Source organism: Rhinatrema bivittatum, chromosome 2, assembly GCF_901001135.1.
Source record: "Rhinatrema bivittatum chromosome 2, aRhiBiv1.1, whole genome shotgun sequence".
NCBI lineage: Eukaryota > Metazoa > Chordata > Amphibia > Gymnophiona > Rhinatrematidae > Rhinatrema > Rhinatrema bivittatum.
Window position 1 is genome coordinate 89,549,188 of NC_042616.1, and position 21,263 is coordinate 89,570,450.

Consider the following 21,263-nt stretch of genomic DNA (forward strand, 5'->3'; position numbering starts at 1 on the left):
TTTACTGATAAGGTGCAATGATGAACTGAAGTCTTTTATAGCTGAGTACTTCAGTTTCAAGATGATACAAGTGCATCTAGTAAGTTTGTGACTTCATACGGTCCTTCTTAAGTTAAGATGTTTCTCCAGTTTTATTATTCCTATTAGCTACTTGATTCTTCCCTCCCATTAGAATTTAGGGTAAGTGGGGTACTCCCTCCCAATATAGATGAAATATCAAATTATATTTAAACTGTTTAGTCTTTTATCTCCTATTTTCTTCTATAGTATCAAGGGTGATATCTTTTTCTCCTTCTCCTCATCTTCAGTAGGTATTCATGTGCCATTGATGTGGTCCAACTCATCTTCACTCTCTTATCCTTCTTCTTTTTCTCAGGATGCCTAAATGTCATCCTCTCCTTGGATTCTGGTGATCTCAGGTTCCACTTGCAAGAAGAGTGTTAAGATTTCATCTGCTACACAGTCTTATCCTACCTTCATGACGTCTCCCCACCAGCAGAGACCCTTAGAATGCTTCATAACTACCGTGTTTCCCCGATAGTAAGACACCCCTGATAGTAAGACGTAGTGGGAATTTTAGGGGGGTCGGCTAATGTAAGACATCCCCCGAAAGTAAGACGTAGTGTTCAAAAAAAAATTATTTTTAAATACCTGGCGGAGGGCCGCGTGGGTCCAGGCGGCCGGCGGCGGGAGCCGGGTGGTCGCGTGTTAAATCTAGGCCGCGGGCGGGTGGGCGCTTGTTCCCGGGGGGGGGGGGGGGGGGGCGGGGGGACGCGCGTTAGTTCGAGACGGCCGGCGGGCGGCGGGTGGTCGCGTGTTACATCTAGGCCGGGTCGCACAGGCGCGCATTCATTCACTGCCGGTGGGGGCTGCCTCGGCAGCCCCCCCCGGCAGCCCCCACCGGCAGTGAATGAATGCGCGCCTGTGCGACCCGGCCTAGATGTAACACGCGACCACCCGCCGGCCGTCTCGAACTAACGCGCGTCCACCCGCCCCCCCCCCCCCCCCGGGAACAAGCGCCCACCCGCCCGCGGCCTAGATTTAACACGCGACCACCCGGCTCCCGCCGCCAGCCGCCTGGACCCACGCGGCCCTCCGACAGGTATTTAAAAAATTTTATTTTTTTTTGAACACTACGTCTTACTTTCGGGGGATGTCTTACAGGTTTTTTCCAATATAAGACATACCCTGAAAGTAAGACATAGTGGGACTTTTTGGGGTAAAAAGAAAGTAAGACGCTGTCTTACTTTCGGGGAAACACGGTAGTTTTACCAAGCTCCTCCTCACTGCCCTTGCCACACCCAAGCCCCAGCCCTATGTAAATCTATCCTGCCATTCAAACCTTGTCTTCTCATAGTGACACTTCTAGCTCTGTGATCTGATTCTTGTTCTTACTTTGTCTTGTGGCCTACATACCTTCTGCCTTCCCTTGTGGCCTACGGGCCTTCTGCCTTGTCTTGCGGCCTACAGGTCTTCTAGTCTCTTGCTTTGCCTTGGGGCCCTCAGGCCTATCCTGCTGTTTTCCTGCCTTGAGGCCATCTGGCCTAGTCTTTCTTGTATCTTTGCCTGCTCTAAGCCTTACTGCCTTCGAACTTCTGTGTTCTTTGTTTGGTGTTTCCCTTGTCTGCCTTCTCTGATGCCTGCCCTAGTCTGCCTTGTTGGTCTTGTCCTGTCTGTTCCAGTATCCTGTCCAGTCCTGCCTGTACCAGAGTCTTGTCCTTGCTTTGCATTACCTGTGTCTTGTCTAGTTCCTGGTACTGCTTAGCGTCCTGCCTTCCTTGTCCAATCCTTGTCTCCAGCTTGCCTTGTCCTGCCTGCCTTTGTCCAAGCCCTGTCTTGCCAGCCAAGCCTGCCTGTGTTGTCCAAGCCTTATCTCCAGCTTTTTCTTGCCTTGCCTGCCAGCCTGGTTTCCAGCCTGCCTTGCCTTGCTGGCCTATTCATTTTCCTGCCTGTGTGGACTCACCACTATGATGTACTGCCCCTGCAGAGACCTACTGGCCCCCAGAACCCAAAGGCTCAACCTGTAGGGAAGGGGGCTAGCTAGGCAGAACACTGGCCCTTGTCTGAGTTTCCCAGACTCCAAGGCCTATAACAAAGAGGACCTTTTTCATTGTTAGAAGAGAAATTCAAAACAGCTTAAGTGAGTTCAAAAGAATTTGCCACTCCAAAACAAAATAAGTTAAAGGTGGCATGAGAGGGTAGAAAGAAACACCCACCTCTCATCCAAAACAAAAGCCTCCATGGAGCTTAAAGTTAAGAGTTAGGAAAACGGGAGCACAGCCCAGGACATGCTGCTTCATTGAAAGCAAAAAGAATCCATGAGAGCAAAATGGTGATCTCTCCAGAAAAACACTTTGAACACTACCATTGCTAGCTACCACTCGGAGGAGCTATAAACCCAAAAGCTACCACATTGGAGAAATAAGAAATTGGGCTTTCTCTATTGCCACGCTTGTATTATGGAATAAACTGCTGGAACATCTGAGAATGCAAGCAGATATAAAGGCATTCAAAAAAGGTTTAAAAATCTGACTGTATCAATAGTTATTTGCAATTGATAGCACAGATATATAATGAATTCTGTCATTGATCGAATCCCAGCAGCTTTGTATTGTCTTCTTGGTTAAGTTTATATGTTATCTTTATTATTTCTAAATACATAAACGTATGTATTTGTAAACCGCTGCAACTTTTTTGGAGTAGCGATATATAAGTTCCTTTTTATTTTTATTTTTTTTATTTATAATTTTTATTGAGCACAGTAATAATAATAAAACAGATAACAAGATTATAACTATGATAGATATATAGAATATTAGCTATTACAGAATTCCAGTTACAATACATAATAAATCAGGAAGTCAAGCTATAACACCATCTTTGGCACAGATCTTCCCTCCCCTACCCCTACACCTCTCCCCTTCCCCCCCCCCCCCATAAAGGAAATCCATGAACACTATTCCTCCGTGGACCCCCTCATGCTCCCCTAGCTTTAATCCACAGTCACGAACTCACTCGGAGTTACTCAGCAATCTCTCTTCAGCCCCCAGTGGCCTCCCCTCCATATGGGCCTCAAGACATAAGAAATGTAGGGAATATACTAAATGAGTGGTACATGCAGGTCCCAAGGGTTTCGCTTAGATGGACCCCTCCAACCACTTGACACAGCAGAGCAATGAAGACCATAGTCTATAAAACTGGGATAAGGTGTCTCGTCTTAAGGCCGTCAGTTTCTCCATATAGTGTGTTTGTCGCAGTTTGGAACATAACTGGGAGATATTCGGGGGGGGGGGGGGGTCTGGGGATTTCCACTGAGCCTCAATCAGCAGGCGGGCTGCTGTTATAAGGAATAAGAATATTTTCTGCCCCCTATCGTCTAAGTCTTGGTGTGGGAGCCCTAAAAGCCAATAACCCGCTTGTAAAGGAACTTGGACTCCCAAGGCCCCGACTGCTAAGTGTCGGCAGGAGCTCCAGAATTGTTGTATTCTGGGCCAAAACGAGCCAATTTGGGAACACAGCCTCCAACAAAGAGGGGATCGCCCCCGCAACCAGTGCGCTACTCTCGCTGGAGAATAGTGTCACCGGTACAATAGTTTATATCTATTTTCCATCAAAGACACGGACATTGAGAACCATCAGAGCATCTGGAAGCACTCATCCCATTTATCCTGGCACCACTGGGTTCCCAAATCTCGTTCCCCCGCCACTAAATGTGCAGCCCTCCTCTCATCACTATTGATAAGCAATTGATAGAGCTTAGAGATACCCTTCTGTAGTCGTCCCGCCACTAAACAATAACCTTCGAAGATTGATCGAGGGTGTTGTAAATCCTCATGTGGCCCCTTAGTATACAAGAAATGTCTTATTGTGCATAAGCTAAAAAATCCTCATTTAATAAGTGAAACGAGTATTGCAGATCCACAAAGGAAACCATCCCGATGCCACAGCTGACCCAAGTGAGTTAACCCCCGAGCCTTCCATCCACGGAAAGCAGGGTTCCTCTGGCCCATTGGAAATTCTCGAAGATGCCATATGGAAGACAAAGCAGAATATTGTTTCGTACTGATTGGTTTAGTCTTCCAGCATTTCCAGATGGTAAGAGTAGTTTGAAGGCTTGGGGGAAGGGAGGTCAATTCTCTCAATGTATAAGACATGGGCCAGTACAGGGCATGAAGGGGGGTTCCGCTGACAAATGATTGTTCTAATAATACCCATTCCTTAGGGGATCCCAGGTCATGACTATTACAAACTTCAGTTGAGAGGTCACATAGTAATGGAGTAAGGATGGCAGACCTAGTCCCCCTGCCCTGCGCGGCTTGTATAGCACCTGCCGTGAATCCGGAGGAGGTCGCCTACGCCAAACGAATGCAAACAGTTTACACTGCAACGGGCGTAGCTCCCCCGCTGGAAGTAGGCAGGGCAATACCTGAAACAGATAGCCTATTTTAGGTAACAAATTCATTTTGATCGCAGCCATCCTGCCAAACCAGGAGAACCGCAGCAATTCCCATTTATCAAGGTCCTCCATCAAGGAGCAGATTAGGGGTCTATAGTTCTGTTGCATCAACTGAGTAAGATCCAAACCTAAATTGACCCCAAGATAACAAATAGGGCCTGCGGTCCATCAAAATAGGAAATCCCGCTTAGCTGCCCGCAATAACTCATCTGAAAAATGAACTGGGAGGATCTCTGACTTTTCGGGGTTAATCCGGAAGCCAGAGAGCCTGCCATATTGCTCTATCATAGACATCACCCGTGGCAGGGAAACCATTGGTTTTAAGAGATAAGTTCATTTTTAAATAAAGAAATACCAACCTGTCTCTCTCCATACTCAAGTATTAGTAGGGGACTAACAGGATCTCTAGATTTACACTGGAAGATATTTACAAATTGCTTTTCACAGGAGCAATGAGTGACACTAATCTCAGTTCATATGCAGAGCAAATTAGATGTTTAAGTGGAAACCCTGGTCTGTCATGAGTAGTATACAAAGGCTCTGTTGGGAGTAGTGAAACAATTAAACATCCCCTTCTCCTTCGATCTTTCCTGTCAGGTGGGAAAGAAAAGTCTTTCAAGGCCCTAAACCCTGTGGGATTCTTATGGTACTTCCCAGCGCACATTAAAAAAACACTACCACATGACCCTACAAGGATGAAGTTGTCCAAAAGAAATCAGTTTACTAAATTACTTGACAAACAATTTGGCAGATTGCACTAGACAAAAATGTACTATCTATACATAAACAGAAAATAAACACAATCTACTGTTATAAATCTCAGAAATCTGTGGCAGTAGGGAATCCTTCCTTCCAAATTTCCTCACAGTTGCTCTTTAGAGATTCTCCCAACCCTGGGACTTCCCCTGTATTGGTACCTGCTAAGTTGCAGGTCCAACAACCACAGCACCTAGGAGGTGGAGGGTAATGGTGGTTGATGATCGGTTCTGAGGCATCCATTAGCTGACCAGACATGTCGTCCTGGGAAGAGTGATATATGCTGGATGACAAAATCCAAGACATTTTAGAAAGACTGCCAAAATCCTCAAGCCTACTGATTACTATCTAATGCTGCTCATCTGTGTTGGCATGAATGATACTGTTAGGTAACATACAGAGCATATTAAAAGTGACTACATGGTGCTAGAAAAGAGGGTAAAACAGAAATGTATACAGGTGATATTCTCCTTAGTCCTCCCAACCAAGAATAAAGGCCCTGGAAGGAAAGGACACATTCTGGAGATGTCTGTATACTAATGCCAGAAGTCTAAGAAGCAAGATGGGAGAGTTAGACAGACTTAATTGTTATCTCAGAGACATGGTGGAAGGAAACTTTGATAAAATGAGAAAAATAGTTAGAAAAAAACTGAAAGCTGCAGCTACAAAAGTTAAGAGTATACAACAGACATGGACATTGTTTAAAAATACAATCTTAGAAGTGCAGTCCAGATGTATTCCATGCATTAAGAAAAGGTGGAAGAAAGACCAAACAATTGCCGTTATGGTTAAAAGGTGAGATGAAAGAGGGTATTTTTCAAAAATTGGAAGAAGGATCCATCTGAAGAAAAGAAGAAAAAACATAAGAATTGGCAAATCAAATGTAAAACATTGATAAGACAGGCTAAGAGAAAATTTGAAAAGAAATTAGCCATAGAGGCAAAAACTCAAAATAAAAACTTAAAAATATTTATTTATTTATTTATTTAGCATTTTTCTATACCGACTTTCCAATAACAGAATTACTGATCAATTCGGTTTACATTTTAAACAATAACAACAATGACAAGTAAATGTCTTACAATGAACAGGTCGAATTAACTTGGATTAAGATATATGGGGGTAATAACATAATTAACATGTACGGAGCCTAATATAGGCTAGAGGTTGGGTTTTGATAATAGACTGCCAAAGATCATGTGATTTCTAGAGAAGATCTATATAGTTCTCTAGCGTGTTACCACTGAGGGGATATTGGCAGGGATATTTCGCAGGTTGATGTTATGGGAATGTTATGGGAATGTTATGGGATGTTATGGGATGTTATGGGAATATATCCAAAGTAGGAAACCTGTGGTTGAACTGTTAGATCATCAAGATGTTAAAGGGGCATTTAGGGAAAATAAAGCCATCGTAGAAAGACTAAATTAATTCTTTGCTTCATTGTTTACTGATGAGAATGATGGGGAGATACCCATTCTGGAAATGGTTTTTAATGGTGATGATTCAAATGAACTGACCCAAATCATGGTGAACCTGGAAGATGAAGTAGGCAGATTGACAAACTGAAGAGTAGTAAATCACTTGGACCTATTACAAATAGATAACCTATCATTAAAATCATCCATTGTACCTGAAGACTGGAAGGTGGCCAGTGTAGCCCCGATATTTAAAAAGGGCTCCAGGGGTGATCTGGGAAACTATTGATCGGAGTGTCTGACTTCAGTACTGAGAAAAATCGTGGAAACTATTATAAAGAATAAAATCACAGAACATGTAGACAGATATGATTTAATTGGACACAGCCAGCATGGATTTACCCAAGGGAAGTTTTGCTTCACAAATCTGCTACATTTTTTGAAGGGGTGAATAAACATGTGGATAAAGTTGAACCAGTAGATGTGATGTATTTGGATTTTCAGAAGGCATTTGACAAAGTATCTCATGAGAGGCTTCTAAGAAAGCTAAAAAGTCATGGGATAGGAGGTGATGCTCTTTTGGGAATTGCAAACTGATTAAAAGACAGGAAACAGAGGCTAGGATTAAATGGTCTATTTTCACAGTGTAAAAAGGTAAACAGTGGAGTGCCTCAGGGATTTGTATTTGGACCGGTGCTTTTCAATATACTTATAAATGATCTAGAAAGAGGCATAACGAGTGAGGTGATCAAATTTGCAGATGACACTAAATTTTTCAGAGTAGTTAAATCACAAGCAGATTGTGATAAATTGCAGGAGGACCTTGTGAGACTGGAAGATAAGGTATATATATATATTCCAGAAGCCTCCCATAAAAAGATGAGGTTAAAGCTAGGGGAGAATTTCAAAAAGACAACCCCACCTCCCATTGCGGATGATGAAAAAAAAGGGGAAAACTCTTAGGACTTATGTGAATCTGATCAATTACTTTGATTAGATGACCAGAAAGTTGGATTGAGGAACATGTTAGATGTAGTGATCTTTTATTTCAGTAAGACATTTGACAAGTTTTCACATAGGTGACTTATAAATAAACTGAGTGCCCTTGGTATGAGCCCTAAAGTGACTACTGGGTTAGAACCTGGATGAGTGGTAGGAGATAAAAGGCAGTGATAAATGGAGCTCATTCTATGGAGAGGAATTCATTTGATTCTTTTCTATATTTGTGTAAATGATATTGCAGGAGGACTACTGGAAAAGGTTTGTCTTTGTGTGAGTGATAATAAAATCTACAACAGGATGGATACCCAGGAAATTGGGGAAGCCATGAGGAGAGATCTTGTGAAACTTGAGGAATGGTCTAGAACTAGAGGCTAAGACTTAATGTTAAAAAAAATTGAAGTTGGGCTAAAATTCCCAAGGCAGAGGTACAATATAGGATGTGAAATTTATCAAAGAATGAAATAAGAGCAGGATCTGGGGGTGATCCTATCTGGGGATCTCATGGTGGCTAATCAGGCAATAAGACATTGGCAAAAATCAGAAAGAAGCTTGGGCCCAAAAGGGCAATTTTAATTAACATTATACGTCTCCACCTATTAAAGATTTGGCAAAGACTTGTTTTGGGCATCTACTTTTTTGTTGTTTCCAGAAAGAAGCTTGGGACATAGGGAAAAGAATGGTTAGTAGAAAAAGGAGGTGATACTGCTCCTGTATAAATCCTTAGTGAGACCTAATCTGAAATAATGTATACAGTTGTGAAGCTTGCACATTCAAAAGATGTAAACCAGATGGAGTCGGTCCAGAGAGTGGCCACTAAATTGGTTAATAGTCTTTGTTCTAAAGCATATGGAGTCAAAGATCTAAACATGTATACCCTAGAGGAAAGACAAGGTAGGAGAGATATGATAGAATCATCTAAATACCCCCAAGGTATCAATGCACAGGAAACAGGCCTTTTTCAACAGAAAGGAAGCTCTGGGATGAGGGTGAAAAGTGCTAGATTCAGGAGTAATATTAGAAAAAGTATCTTTAGAGAGGTAGGTGAATGCATGGAACAGCCTTCCAGTGAAGGTGGTGGATACAAGGACAACATCTGAACTCAAGCAAACATGGAATAAGCACAGGGAATCTTTGAAGGACTGGTAGGGATTAAAGAACTGGAGTAGTTTTGATAATTGGCAGATTAGATAGGTTGTAATGTCTTTTTCTGCTATCATATTCTGGTTTCTGCTATTTCCTTGTCCTCCCCTTTACCAGTGGCCCAACTGACTCCCTCACAGGCTTTTTATTTTGAATATACTTGAAAAAGTTATTGTTGTTAGTTTTTGCCTCTATGGCAAGCTCCTTCTCAAAATCTCTCTTGGACTATCTTAGTACTGTTTTACATCTTAGCTGCCAGTTCTTATATTCTTATTTATGTTCCTCCTTTGAGTCTGTTTTTCCCTTTTTTGAAAGATACATTTTTGATTGAATTGCCTCTTTCACCTCACCATTAAACCATACTGAAAGGTTATGGTCTTCCTTCAACATTTTTTAATGCATGGAATATATTTTTTATCTGGGATTCCAAGATGGTATTTTTAAACAACATCCACAACACATGCAAATTTTTAACCTTGACAGCTACTCCTTTTAGTTATTTTCTAATTAATTTCCTCATTCTATCATCTCCCTTTTTGAAGTTGAATGTTACTGCAGTAGTTATTTACTAAATGTTCTCACTCCAGTGATTATGCAAATTTGATTGCAGTATGATCACTATTGCTAAGTGACTCCACCACAGTAACCCCTTGCACCAGGTACTGAGAACTAGATCTAAAGTAGCTTCCCCTCTTGTTGATTTTAGGAACAGCTGCTTCAGGAAGCAGTCATTATGGCATCTAAAAGCTTCACCTCTATAGCGTGTCAAGATGAGATATTAACCCAATCAATACTGGGGTAATTTAAATCTCTCATTATTATTGTATTGCCAAGTTGATTTACATTTCTAATTTCTGCAACATTTCAATCTGTTTCTTCATCTTGGCCAGTAGCATACTCTTGCCTGTCAGACAAGGACTAATTCCACCTTTACCACTATTCCCCTCTGGTCCTTTCATTCTCAGAATCATCTTGGACCACAAGACGACTCCCAAATCCTAGAGGCCCGGGAACTTTACCCCAAGTCCCAGACACCTTCTTAGGACAGGAGATGGAAAAGAACAACAGGGAGTTCCTACAAGACATTGTGGAGTATCTAATAATCACTATACTTTCTTTACTACATCATCATCCACTGTCTGTAAAGACACTGATGCAGTTAGTACGGGATAATTTTAGGATACCCTTACATAAGTTTTATATATCCAACAGATAAAATAATTGTCAGATTATTTCCCACCAAACAATTAGCTCATGGACAAATTTAAGGATTATTCAGCATGCTGCTGCTCCTAGCTTTTCAGAGGTGACAGATATTTTCCCTGAGTGGTAGGCTTGATTGACAAGCTGAAGAGTAGTAAATCACCTGGACCAGATGGTATACACCCAAGGGCTCTGAAAGAACTAAGAAATGAAATTTCAGAATTATTGGTAAAAATGTGTAACCTGTCATTAAAATCATCTGATGTACCTGAAGATTGGAATATGGCCAATGTAACCCCTATATTTTAAAAGGGATTCAGGGGTGATCCAGGAAACTATAGACTGGCGAGTCTGACTTCAGTGCTGGGAAAAATCATAGAAACTGTTTTAAAGAATAAAATCACAAAACATTTAGATAGATATAGTTTGATGGGACACAGTCAACAAGGATTTACCCAAGGGAAGTGTTGCCTCACAAATCTCCTACATTTTTTGAAGAGGCAAATAAACATGTGGACAAATGTGAACCAGTAGATATGGTATATTTGGATTTCCAGAAGGCATGCGACAAAATCCTGCATGAGAGATTTCTAAGAAAAGTCATGGGATAGGAGATGATGTCCTTTTGTGGATTGCAAGTTGGTTAAAAGACAGGAAACAGAGAGTAGGATTAAATGGTCAGTTTTCACAGTGGAAAAAAGTAAGCAGTGGAGTTCCTCAGGGATTTGTATTTGGACCGGTGCTTTTTAATATATATATAAATGATCTGGAAAGGGGTACAACGAGTGAGGTGATCAAATTTGCGGATGACACAAAATTATGCATAGTAGTTAAATGTCAAGCGGATTGTGATGAATTGCAGGAGAACCTTGTGAGACTGGAAGATTGGACAAATGCAAAGTGAATGATATAGGGAAAAATAACCCTTGCTGTAGTTACACAATAATAGGTTCTATGATAGGAGTTACCACCCAGGTAAGAGATCTAGCCATCATAGTGGATAATACATTAAAATTGTTGGCCCCGTGTGCTGTGGTGATCAAAAAAGCAAACAGAATGTTAGGAATTATTAGGAAGAGAATGGAAAATAAACCGGAGGATGTCATAATGCCTCTGTATCGCTCCATTGTGAAACTGCACTTTGAATACTGTGTGCAATTCTGGTCACTGCATCTCAAGAAGGATATAGCTGCACTAGAGAAAGTGCAGAGAAGGGCGATCAAAATTATAAGGGGCATGGAACGGCTGCCCTATGAGGAAAGGCTAAAGAAGTTAGGGCTGTTCAGTTTGGAGAAGAGATAATTGAGGGGGAATATGATAGAAGTCTACAAAATCATGAAAGGACTTGAACAAGTTAATGTAAATTGGTTATTTAATCTCTCAGATATTAGAAGGACCAGGTGGCACTCCATGAAGTTAGCAAGTAGCTCATTTAAAACAAATTGAAGAAAATTCTTTTTCACTCAGCACATAGTTAACTTCTGGAAAGCAGTTAGTGTTACTGGGTTTAAAAAAGGTTTGGATAAGTTCCTAGAAATTAAAACCATAAATTGTTATTACGGTAATTAATAAGCAATAGTAGCTTGTGATCTAAGGTTTGGGTACTTGTCAGATACATGCGACTTGGATTGGCCACTGTTGGAAACAGGATACTGGTCTTACTGTGATGGACCCTTACTCTGACTCTGTATGGTATTTCTTATGTTCTTATGTTCATTTCCATTAAAGACTTTTTTTCTAATCTAACTTTGACTTGGAGCATTTGAGATCCCGGGTTTCAGAATTCAATAAACAAATCATTGAATAGGTTACTTCAACTTCAGATAAGCTACTCCCAATAAAGCTCCAGAATTTTAGAGTAAGCTGCTTCTCCCCAGCTATCCCAAGGAAATTATATTCTTACCAAATGCTCCCTGTTCTCACTGGATCTTTTGTGCCCCAAGATTACACTATAGGTTAAAAGTTAATCCTAAGAAATCTGAGGCTTTATGGATGAGTAGAAGAAATTTTACCCTACTATTCCTGTGATGGCAAGTTCTTCCATTTCTCTTTAAGATGTAATTTCTACACTGGATGCTGGAGTTGACTCTAATCTTAATATGAATATACAAATTGCTGTCTTAGTTGAACCATGTTTTTATTATTTACATTATGTTTGACATGCAAGACCTTTTCTGGATAAATCTGACCTTATAAAGTTGAGAGCAGTAGCAGAAGTGGTGGAGCTGGTTGTGTTCCGTAAACTAACAAGAATGGAGAGGAACTAGTGGCTGAGTTAGTGTGTGAATTAGGTGAGAATTCTACCCAGTTATCTTGTCAGGCGTTGGCGAAGGCTCTTAGAAAGATCTTGGTTCTCTCTACTTGTCCATTAGCATGGGTGGTGTGCGCTGGTGAACCCCAAGCGGATGTTGAATTTTTGACAGAGAGAACGCCACTACCTTGCTGTAAACTGGACCTCTCGGTCTGATACGATGTGGTGAGGGAAACCATGCAGCCGGAAGATGTGGGAAGTGAAGAGAAGTGCAAACTCCAGTGCCACAAAATGGGCCATTTTAGAGAATTGGTCAATCACCCCCCAAATGATACTGCAGCCGTTAGATGTCGGGAGGTCCATCATAAAGTCAGTGGACAGATGGGTCTAAGGTTTCTTTGGGGCCAGCAATGGCTGTAACAGCCCCCAAGGTTGTCCCACTACCGGTATGTGCTGAGCACAGGTGGGACAGGATTCCAAATAAGGCCTTGACATCATTTGCCATATGAGGCCACCAGTAGAACCGCCGGAGAAGATCCAAGGTGCAGAACCGACTTGGATGTCCCGCCATGTAGGAGTCATGAGCCCATTCTAGAACTTTCTGTCGAAGTCGTGTGGGGACTACTGTTTTCCCAAGAGGAACCATCTGGAAGGCAGCCAGATGGACCCTAGCAGGATCAATGATGTATGCTGGTGGATCCGGTGTGTCTTCTGCCTCAAAAGAGCAGGACAGTGGTTCTGCCTGAGTGTTCTTGCCAGCCGGGCAGTAGCATAGCTCAAAATCAAATCGGGCAAAGAAGAGTGACCAACGGGCCTGGCATGCATTGAGGCATTGGGCCTGATGGAGGTGCTCCAGGTTTTTGTGATCAGTGAATATGGTGATCTGGTGACGCGCCCCTTCTAGCCAGTGTCGCCACTCTTCAAGTGCCAGCTTAATGGCGAATAGTTCCTTATCCCCAGTGCCGTAATTGTGCTCTGCTGGAGTAAATTTGCATGAGAAGAATGTTCAGGGACGAAGAACTCCAGAGTCAGCTATCTGACTCAGTACGGCCCCTATGCCCAGAGAGGAGGCATCAACCTCCAAAATAAAGGGGCACTCAGGATCGGGGTGTCGAAGGCAGGGTTTTCGCAGGAAGGCTTGCTTGAGCTCAGAGAAGGCTGAAACCGCCTCACGCATCCAGTCCTTGTGTCAGCCCCCATCTGGGTGAGCATGGTTAGTGGAGCCACGAGTTGGAAGATGTGAGGAATATATTGTCGATAAAAGTTCACAAAGCCCAGAAATGTGCCACATGCTAACTTCATGGAGTGCCCCCTAGTCTTTCTATTATCCAAAAGAGTAAATAACCGATTCACATCTACCCATTCTAGACCGCTCATGATTTTAGACACCTCGATCATATCCCCCCTCAGCCGTCTCTTCTCCAAGCTGAAAAGTCCTAACCTCTTTAGTCTTTCCTCAAAGGGGAGCTGTTCCATTCCCCTTATCATTTTGGCAGCCCTTCTCTGTACCTTCCTTTCTGAACACATTACCAGAACCCTTATCCACGTTCTTATCACCTCCCGCTTAGACTATTAGAACCTGCTCCTCGCAGGTCTCCCAGGAAGCCATCTCTCTCCACTACATTCTACCCAAAATCCAGCTGAGTAACTTATCTTTTGCCAAAGTTGCTACATCCTTATAACCCCTCTTCTCAAGTTACATTAGCTCTCTCTCTGTTCCCATCTATAAGCTCCTTCACTCTGCAGCTCCTCACTTCCTCTCCTCTCTTGTCTGATGAACAGAGGTGTAGAGAGAGTTAAGTCATTCTCTTCTACCACCAATTCCCAACTTTGTCCTTTCCACCTGGCTGCACTATCTGCTTGGAATGGATCTCCTGAGCTGGTGTCATGCTCCCTCTCTTGCCTTATTCAAATCCCAAATTTTAACCCCTGATTGTCCACTTACAATCTGATTAATTTTTAACCATTGTCTTAATAGATGAAATTCCCGAAGTCTCTTGCCCTGTATGTTTGTCTTGACTAACTTGTAAACTCAACTGAGAAGGGACTGTTTTATATGTGTTGTGTACAGCACTGCATACATTGAGTAGTGTTATAGAGATGTTAAATAGTATTTGTAGTAGACTGACACAAAGGGACCTTAATGGTGGAGGGAGGGGGGAAACCATATAATCACCATAGGTTAGATTATCAGGGCAAGTGCTAGTTTTCAGAACGGCCATCACATTAATTAAGACAGTGTACAAACTGAAGTTTTTCTGTTGTAGAAAATGCAGAAAAAATTCAGGGCAGTTATTAAAATGGAGTACCAATTAGTTCTTACTTTTTTTTTTCCTTAGATTTTCAGATTTGCAAATGAACTATTTCTTGTTGAAATATCTGTGCTCAGCAAAATGGATTCTCTGGAGTTAAGTTTTATAACCCAGCTCTACTTTACAAAGTAGTGTATGGGATGCAAATTAAACGCACAATTAAACTCTGGAATTTGTTGCCATAGGATTGGTTAGTGCAGTTAGTATAGCTGTGTTTAAAAAAGGATTGGATAAGTTCTTGGAGGAGAAGTCCATTACCTGATATTAATTAAGCTGACTTAGAAAATAGCCACTGCTATTACTAGCAACAGTACATAGAATAGACTTAGTTTTTGGGTACTTGCCAGGTTCTTATGGCCTGGATTGGCCACTGTTGGAAACAGGATGCTGGGCTTGATGGACCCTTGGTCTGACCCAGTATGGCATGTTCTCATGTTCTTATGTTCTTACTATTCTATGAGAGATATTACCGGTATCACATGACTATTTTATTTACTTATTTTATTTAAAATTAATAGCTGCGCCTCTGAATAGTTCAGGGTGGGTTACAAAAACCCAAACATAATAAAAACAGAATTAAAACAAAAACAGAGGCAATGTAAAATACAAAAGATAATGCAAGGTGGAAATAGTAACATAACATAATAATTAATAATCCTCTTCCACCCCTCCCCAGTGCTATCTAAGTGAAGCTCTTTCAGATTACATTTCTTTTTCATTTTCACCAATCTTAGCCTTGGTTATCCACATTTGTGGCGGACACAGAACTGCTGCCTGCAAGCATCAGGGTATTTAAAATTGTTTCTTTATGTGGATGAACACAACAGGTACACAAAGAATTCCTGGCCTGAAGGGAGCTTGAAGTGTTACTTACTTTTCCAGAATACTGAGACATCTTTCCTGCGGGCTTCACTGACACCCCACGCCAGGAGCTCTGACAGACAGAAAAGATGGATGCCCTCAATATATATCAATGGGGGGAGGGGGAGAAAGGGTGGGGGAAGCCACAATCCGACTGACAATGGCGCTCCAACAGAGGGTTTCATGCTTTTGCCTGCTAAGCAGAATCTCCTGAATCTAGCACTGCTGAATCTAGCGTTTCAGTTTAGTGCAAACAATTTAACAAAAGATTTGCTTTACGGGGATTTGACAGATTAGTAGTACATGTGTAGAATGCTCCTCTTATGTTGTGGCACATTGTATAAAATTGGCTATGTTAACGACAAAACACGGAGGTCTACTTTCCAGTGGGCTTTTTTTTGGGAGTGGGGTTGTATTGAGACATTTTTGAGTGAAGGGAGTAAGCAAACTACCATGTTAACTTTTGGAAGAAAGCTCATATTATGTGACTGATAACTATCTTAGCAATGGGTATATAGGGCAAGTGATTTTTGCCAGGAAAAGTGGATATAGTGAGCTTCAAAGAGGGTGCTGGTCTGTTTCTCAGGTCAGGAACAGACTTGGAAAGTTCACTTCAGGATTCACGAAGGCTCACACTCTGCTTGCTGGACCCCATTGCTCTCATACAGTGTTGGCCAGCTCTGTGGCTCTGACGTAGCTAGAATTAACCACCTCAACCAGGTCAACCCAGCAGGCCGATTTAGCATAAGAACATAAGATTTGCCATACTAGGTAAGACCAAGAGTCCATCAAGCCCAATATCCTGTTTCCAACAGTGATCAATCCAGGTCACAAGTACCTGGCAGGATCCCAAGGGATAGATAGATTCAACACTGCTTATCCTAGAGATAAACAGGGATTTCTGCAACTCCAGTGTAATAATTATTTATGGACTTTTCCTCCAGGAACTTGTCCAAACCATTTTTAAATGCATTTACACTAATAGCTTTCACCACATCCTCTGGCATTGAATTTCAGAGCTTAATTATGCCTTGAATAGAAAAAATAATTGTCTCTTATTAGTTTTAAATGTATGGCCTAGTAACTTCATTGTATGGCTTCAAGTCTTTGTACTTTTTGAAAGAATAAACTGATTAATGTTTACTCTTTCCACTCCACTCATTATTTTGTAGACCTCTATCATGAAAATCATGAAAGGACTTGAACAGGTAAATGGGAAATGGTTATTTACTCTTTTGGATAATACAATGACTAGGGGAAACTCCACACATTTAAAACAAATTAAAGACATTTTTTTTTCACTCGACACACAATTAAGCTCTGGAATTTGCTGCCAGATGTGGTTAAGGCAGTGTAGTTGGGTTTAAAAAAGGTTTGGATATGTTCCTGGAGGAGAAGTCCATAAACTGCTATTAATCAATAGGGAATAGGCACTGCTTGCTGCTGGCATTAGTAGTATGAGATCTATTTAATGGTTGGTTACTTGCCATGTTGGAGACAGGCTACTGGGCTTGGAGGACCCTTGGTCTGACCCAGTATGGCAATTCTTGTATTCTGTTCCTACATCTCCTCAGCCATCTCATCTCCAAGCTGAAAAGACCTAACCTCTTTAGTCTTTCCTCATAGGCAGATCATCCATCCCCTTTATCATTTTGGTCTCCCTTCTCTATACCTTTTCTAATTCTGCTATATCTTTTTTTGAGAGGTGGTGATCAGAACTGCACATAAAACTCAAGATGAGGTCACACCATGGAGCAATAGAGAGGCATTATGATATTCTCTGTTTTATTCCTAGCATTCTAATTGTAGTTTTGGCTGCTGCACTTAGCAGAAGATTTCAACATATTATCAATGACTATACCTACACATCCTTTTCCTGAATAGTGACTCCTAATGTGGAAACTTGCATTGTGTAGCTAGAATTTGGGTTCATCTTCTATAAGTGCATCACATTGCACTTGTCAACATTTAATTTCATTTGCCATTTGCATGCTCAGTCTCAGTTTGCAAGGTCCTCTTGCAATTTCTTACAATCCTCTTGTAATTTAACAACTTTGAACAATTTTGTGTCATCAAAAACTTTGATCACCTTACTAACTTTCCCATTTCCAGACCATTTATAAATATATTATAGCAGAGGTCCCAAAACAGATCCCTGAAGCACTCCACTACTCATGGAGCTGTAGTTCTGATTTCCCTAAGAAAAATAAGAACTACATTTCCATTTATGCAATGGGCCAAAACTAAGACTTGACCCTATTTGGGTTGAGATGGGTGAAGCAGCAACAACCCTAGACATAGTAGTGGCTGACCTCAAAAACTCTGACATAGTACTGGCTAACCCTGAGACTCTGATGCAGTGCTTGATGACAAAGCCAGTGGAATACACGTGCATAGCAGATATAATGCATTTAAAGCTCTGCGGAGTAGGAAGAATGATACTAGGGTCCTTGAATGCAACAGAAAGGAATTTCTGCAGGGGGACACTGGGAGCCTATAGTTTGTAGAAGAAGAGAACTGGAAAGCTCATCTGCCTACTGCTCCCAGCATCCCCCGGGAGAGGAGTCCAGAGGTCATCGCAAGCGATCCAGGGATTGAATTCCACAGCCCCAGCTTCCAGAAGCCCCGCACTCTTTGCAGTAGAAGAGGACTGGAAGCATGCACCTAATGGCGCGCGAATCTCAAACCCTTCAATTAACTGAGTGAAGATCAAGTTAATGGTGGTTAAAGAGGATTGGTAAGAATTGCTTTGGGAAATATTTGGACTTATAAAAGTTTGATGAAAGGTGAAATAGAGGGATATATTCTTTAGATTTTGTGTGTATGTGAGGTAATAAGCAAGCCAGAGATAGTTAATTCTAGTGTCTGTCTGTCTTTCCCACCCACTCAACCCTTGATTTTTAGGCAAGAGACACTTTCTCATAAAAATCAATCAGGGTCTTATCAAAATCATACTATTGTACCAGCCCTTATTGAAAGTTTAATCATCCCCTTGTAGGACACTAGCTGATTAATTAGTAAATTCACTTGTAAATTTAAAGTATTCTAATTCCAACTCCCTTAGTATTCTAAACTTAACTAGGAGCTCAATAAAATTAAGATGAAGGCAGCAGTCCAGCAGCAAGAGGGGGGTTTTCCAGTCTTTTGCATTGAGAGATTGAATGTGTGCACTCAGTGCAAAGAGCTCCTAGTTCTCAGGGAACAAGTCCAATCTCTAGAGGCTAGAGTAGCAGACTTGGAGGAGCTGAGGCAGACAGAAAGGTACATTGATGAGACCTTCAGGAACATAGTAGCCAAGTCCCAAATCCAGTCTGGCAGCTCCAGTGCTGCCTTGGATCAGAAAGGTCTCCCAATAGGAGAACGTCACCCTGGTGTAGCAGGAAGTGATCCTGTATCAAGGACCTGCTCTCCAGGTGATATATTGTCCTCTCGCACTGAGGACAAGTCTCCCAGGGCTACTGCCCAGGAGGGAAGGATTAGGCTGGCCATCATATTTGGTGATTCAATTATTAGAAATGTAGATAGCAGGGTGGCTGGTGGTCATGAGGACCGCCTGGTAACTTGCCTGCCTGGTGCAAAGGTGGCAGATCTCACGCATCACCTAGATAGGATTATAGACAGTGCTGGGGAGGAGTCGACTCTCATGGTACATGTGGGCACCAACAACATAGGAAAATGTGGGAGAGAGGTTCTGGAAACCAAATTTAGGATTTTAGGTAGAAAGCTGAAATCCAGAACCTCCAGGGTGGCATTCTCTGAAATGCTTCCTGTTCCACGTGCAGGTCCCCAGAGGCAGGCAGAGCTCCAAAGTTTCAATGCGTGGATGAGACGACAGTGCAGGGAAGAGGGATTCAGTTTTGTAAGGAACTGGGGAAACCTTTGGGAAAGGGGAGACTTTTCCAAAAGGATGGGCTCCACCTTAACCAGAGTGGAACCAAGCTGCTGGCACTAACTTTCAAAAAAGAGATAGAGCAGCTTTTAATCTAGAACAAGGGAGAAAGCCGACAGTCACTCAGCAGTGCATGGTTCAGAGCAATGTATCCTTGAAGGATACTAATGAAACAGGAGAGTTAGGGTATACCATCAGAGAGGTTCCAATAAAAGAAAACGTAGCCCATGTGCCTATATGTAAAAAATCGCCAAAACTAATGATTTCCAAATTATCCCTAACAACTGAAAAGCAGGTTATTAATACAAACAAAAAACACACTCTGAAATGTCTGTATGCCAATGCCATGTCTAAGAAATAAGATGGGAGAGTTAGAGTGTATAGCAGTAAATGATGAGATTGACATAATTGGCATCACAGAGACTTGGTGGAAGGAGGATAACCAATGGGACAGTGCTATATCAGGGTACAAATTATATCGCAATGATAGGGAGGATCAACTTAGTGGGGGTGTGGCACTTTATGTCCAGGAGGGTACAGAGTTCAACAGGATAAAGATCATACAAGAGACTAAATGCTCAGTAGCATCTATATGGATAGAAATACCATGTGTGTTGGGTAAGAGTATAGTGATAGGAGTATACTACTGTCCACCTGGACAAAATGGTCAGACAGATGATGAATTGCTAAGAGAAATCAGGGAAGCTAACCAATTTGGCAGTGCAATAATAATGGGAGATTTCAATTACCCCAATATTGACTGGGTAAATGTAACATCAGGACTTGCTAGAGACAAAGTTCCTGGATGTAATAAATGACTGCTTCATGGAGCAATTGGTTCAGGAACCAACAAGAGAGGGAGCTATTTTAGATTGACTTCTTAGTGGAATGCAGGATTTCGTGAGAGAGGTAACGGTGGTGGGGCCACTTGGCAATAGTGATCATAACATGATCAAATTTAAACTAATAACTGGGCAGCCCCTTATGAGCTCAGGTACCTGCTCCATATCCCTAAGGGCCACCTCCCGCCGCTGGCTAAGGAGAGTGTGATAGTACAACTGATATGGTGAACATGGAAATGGTTTTGCAATAGGCTCAGACTCAACTGGAGGGTCACTCCTTATCTCCCAATACAGGGTAATAAGGACTTCACCCCAGGCACAGACAATCCTATATATAGAGTCTGGGCAAACAAGGGGATCAGACTCTTAGTACACTTTCTGAGGGATGAGGGGCAGTTTTTCTCTTTTCAGCAATTGAGGGATGCGTACGAGGTAGAACATAAGCACTTCTATGCATATCTACAAATCAGACATCATACCCTCTCCCTCCCTGCCCTGACCTGATGTGAGCACTACATTTGGAGGTGAGTGAGATTTTTGACTGGGCTGACCCGATCAAACATTCAATTTCTTGTTTTTATCAGAAACTCATGCAGACTTCACCCACACTTGATATGGACAGGGTAGCGGCGGGATGGAGCAGCTGATTACTACCTCAAAGCCCTCTCCCGCATATGCTCCATAACTACAAATGTAGGGCTACGTGAGATTCAATACAAATTTCTCATGCGCACTTGTGTCTCTCATATGCGGGTGGCCCAAATGCACATCTCTTCCAATGGCCAGTGTCTACGATGCAGGGACGCCTTGAGAAACCTAGGCCACTTGTTCTGGGCATGTCCTCTTATCCAAGGGTTCTGGCAGCAAGCTCACCTCTTTATCCAAGAGGTGACGATGATCCCAATTCCCTTCGCTGTCCAACACCTACTTTTTGAAGACTTAAAAAGTATCCCATTTTCCAACGCCCACCTTAGGTCCTGGGTTCGCAAAACTCTATTGCTGGCTAAGTGAGTCATCCTCCAAAACTGGTTGTCCTCGGAAGCGCCATCTCTGACGCAGTTGAAAGTTGCCCTTCTGGATCTATGTACCATGGAGTTTTATGTTGGAAAGGTGGACCTCATGCTTAAGCGCAA

The 21,263-nt window shown here is 42.1% G+C and overlaps 1 protein-coding gene across 1 annotated transcript in view; it reads right to left on the bottom strand.

Moving 5' to 3' along the window:
* The window catches only part of CRYGN (crystallin gamma N), a 37,494-nt gene extending 22,044 nt beyond the window's left edge, over window positions 1-15,450 (bottom strand). The window contains exon 1 of the mRNA XM_029592609.1: window positions 15,413-15,450. Within this exon, the coding sequence (XP_029448469.1) occupies window positions 15,413-15,433 (21 nt within the window). The 5' untranslated portion in view covers window positions 15,434-15,450. The remainder of the gene's footprint in view (window positions 1-15,412) is intronic.
* Window positions 15,451-21,263: the final 5,813 nt, after the last annotated feature.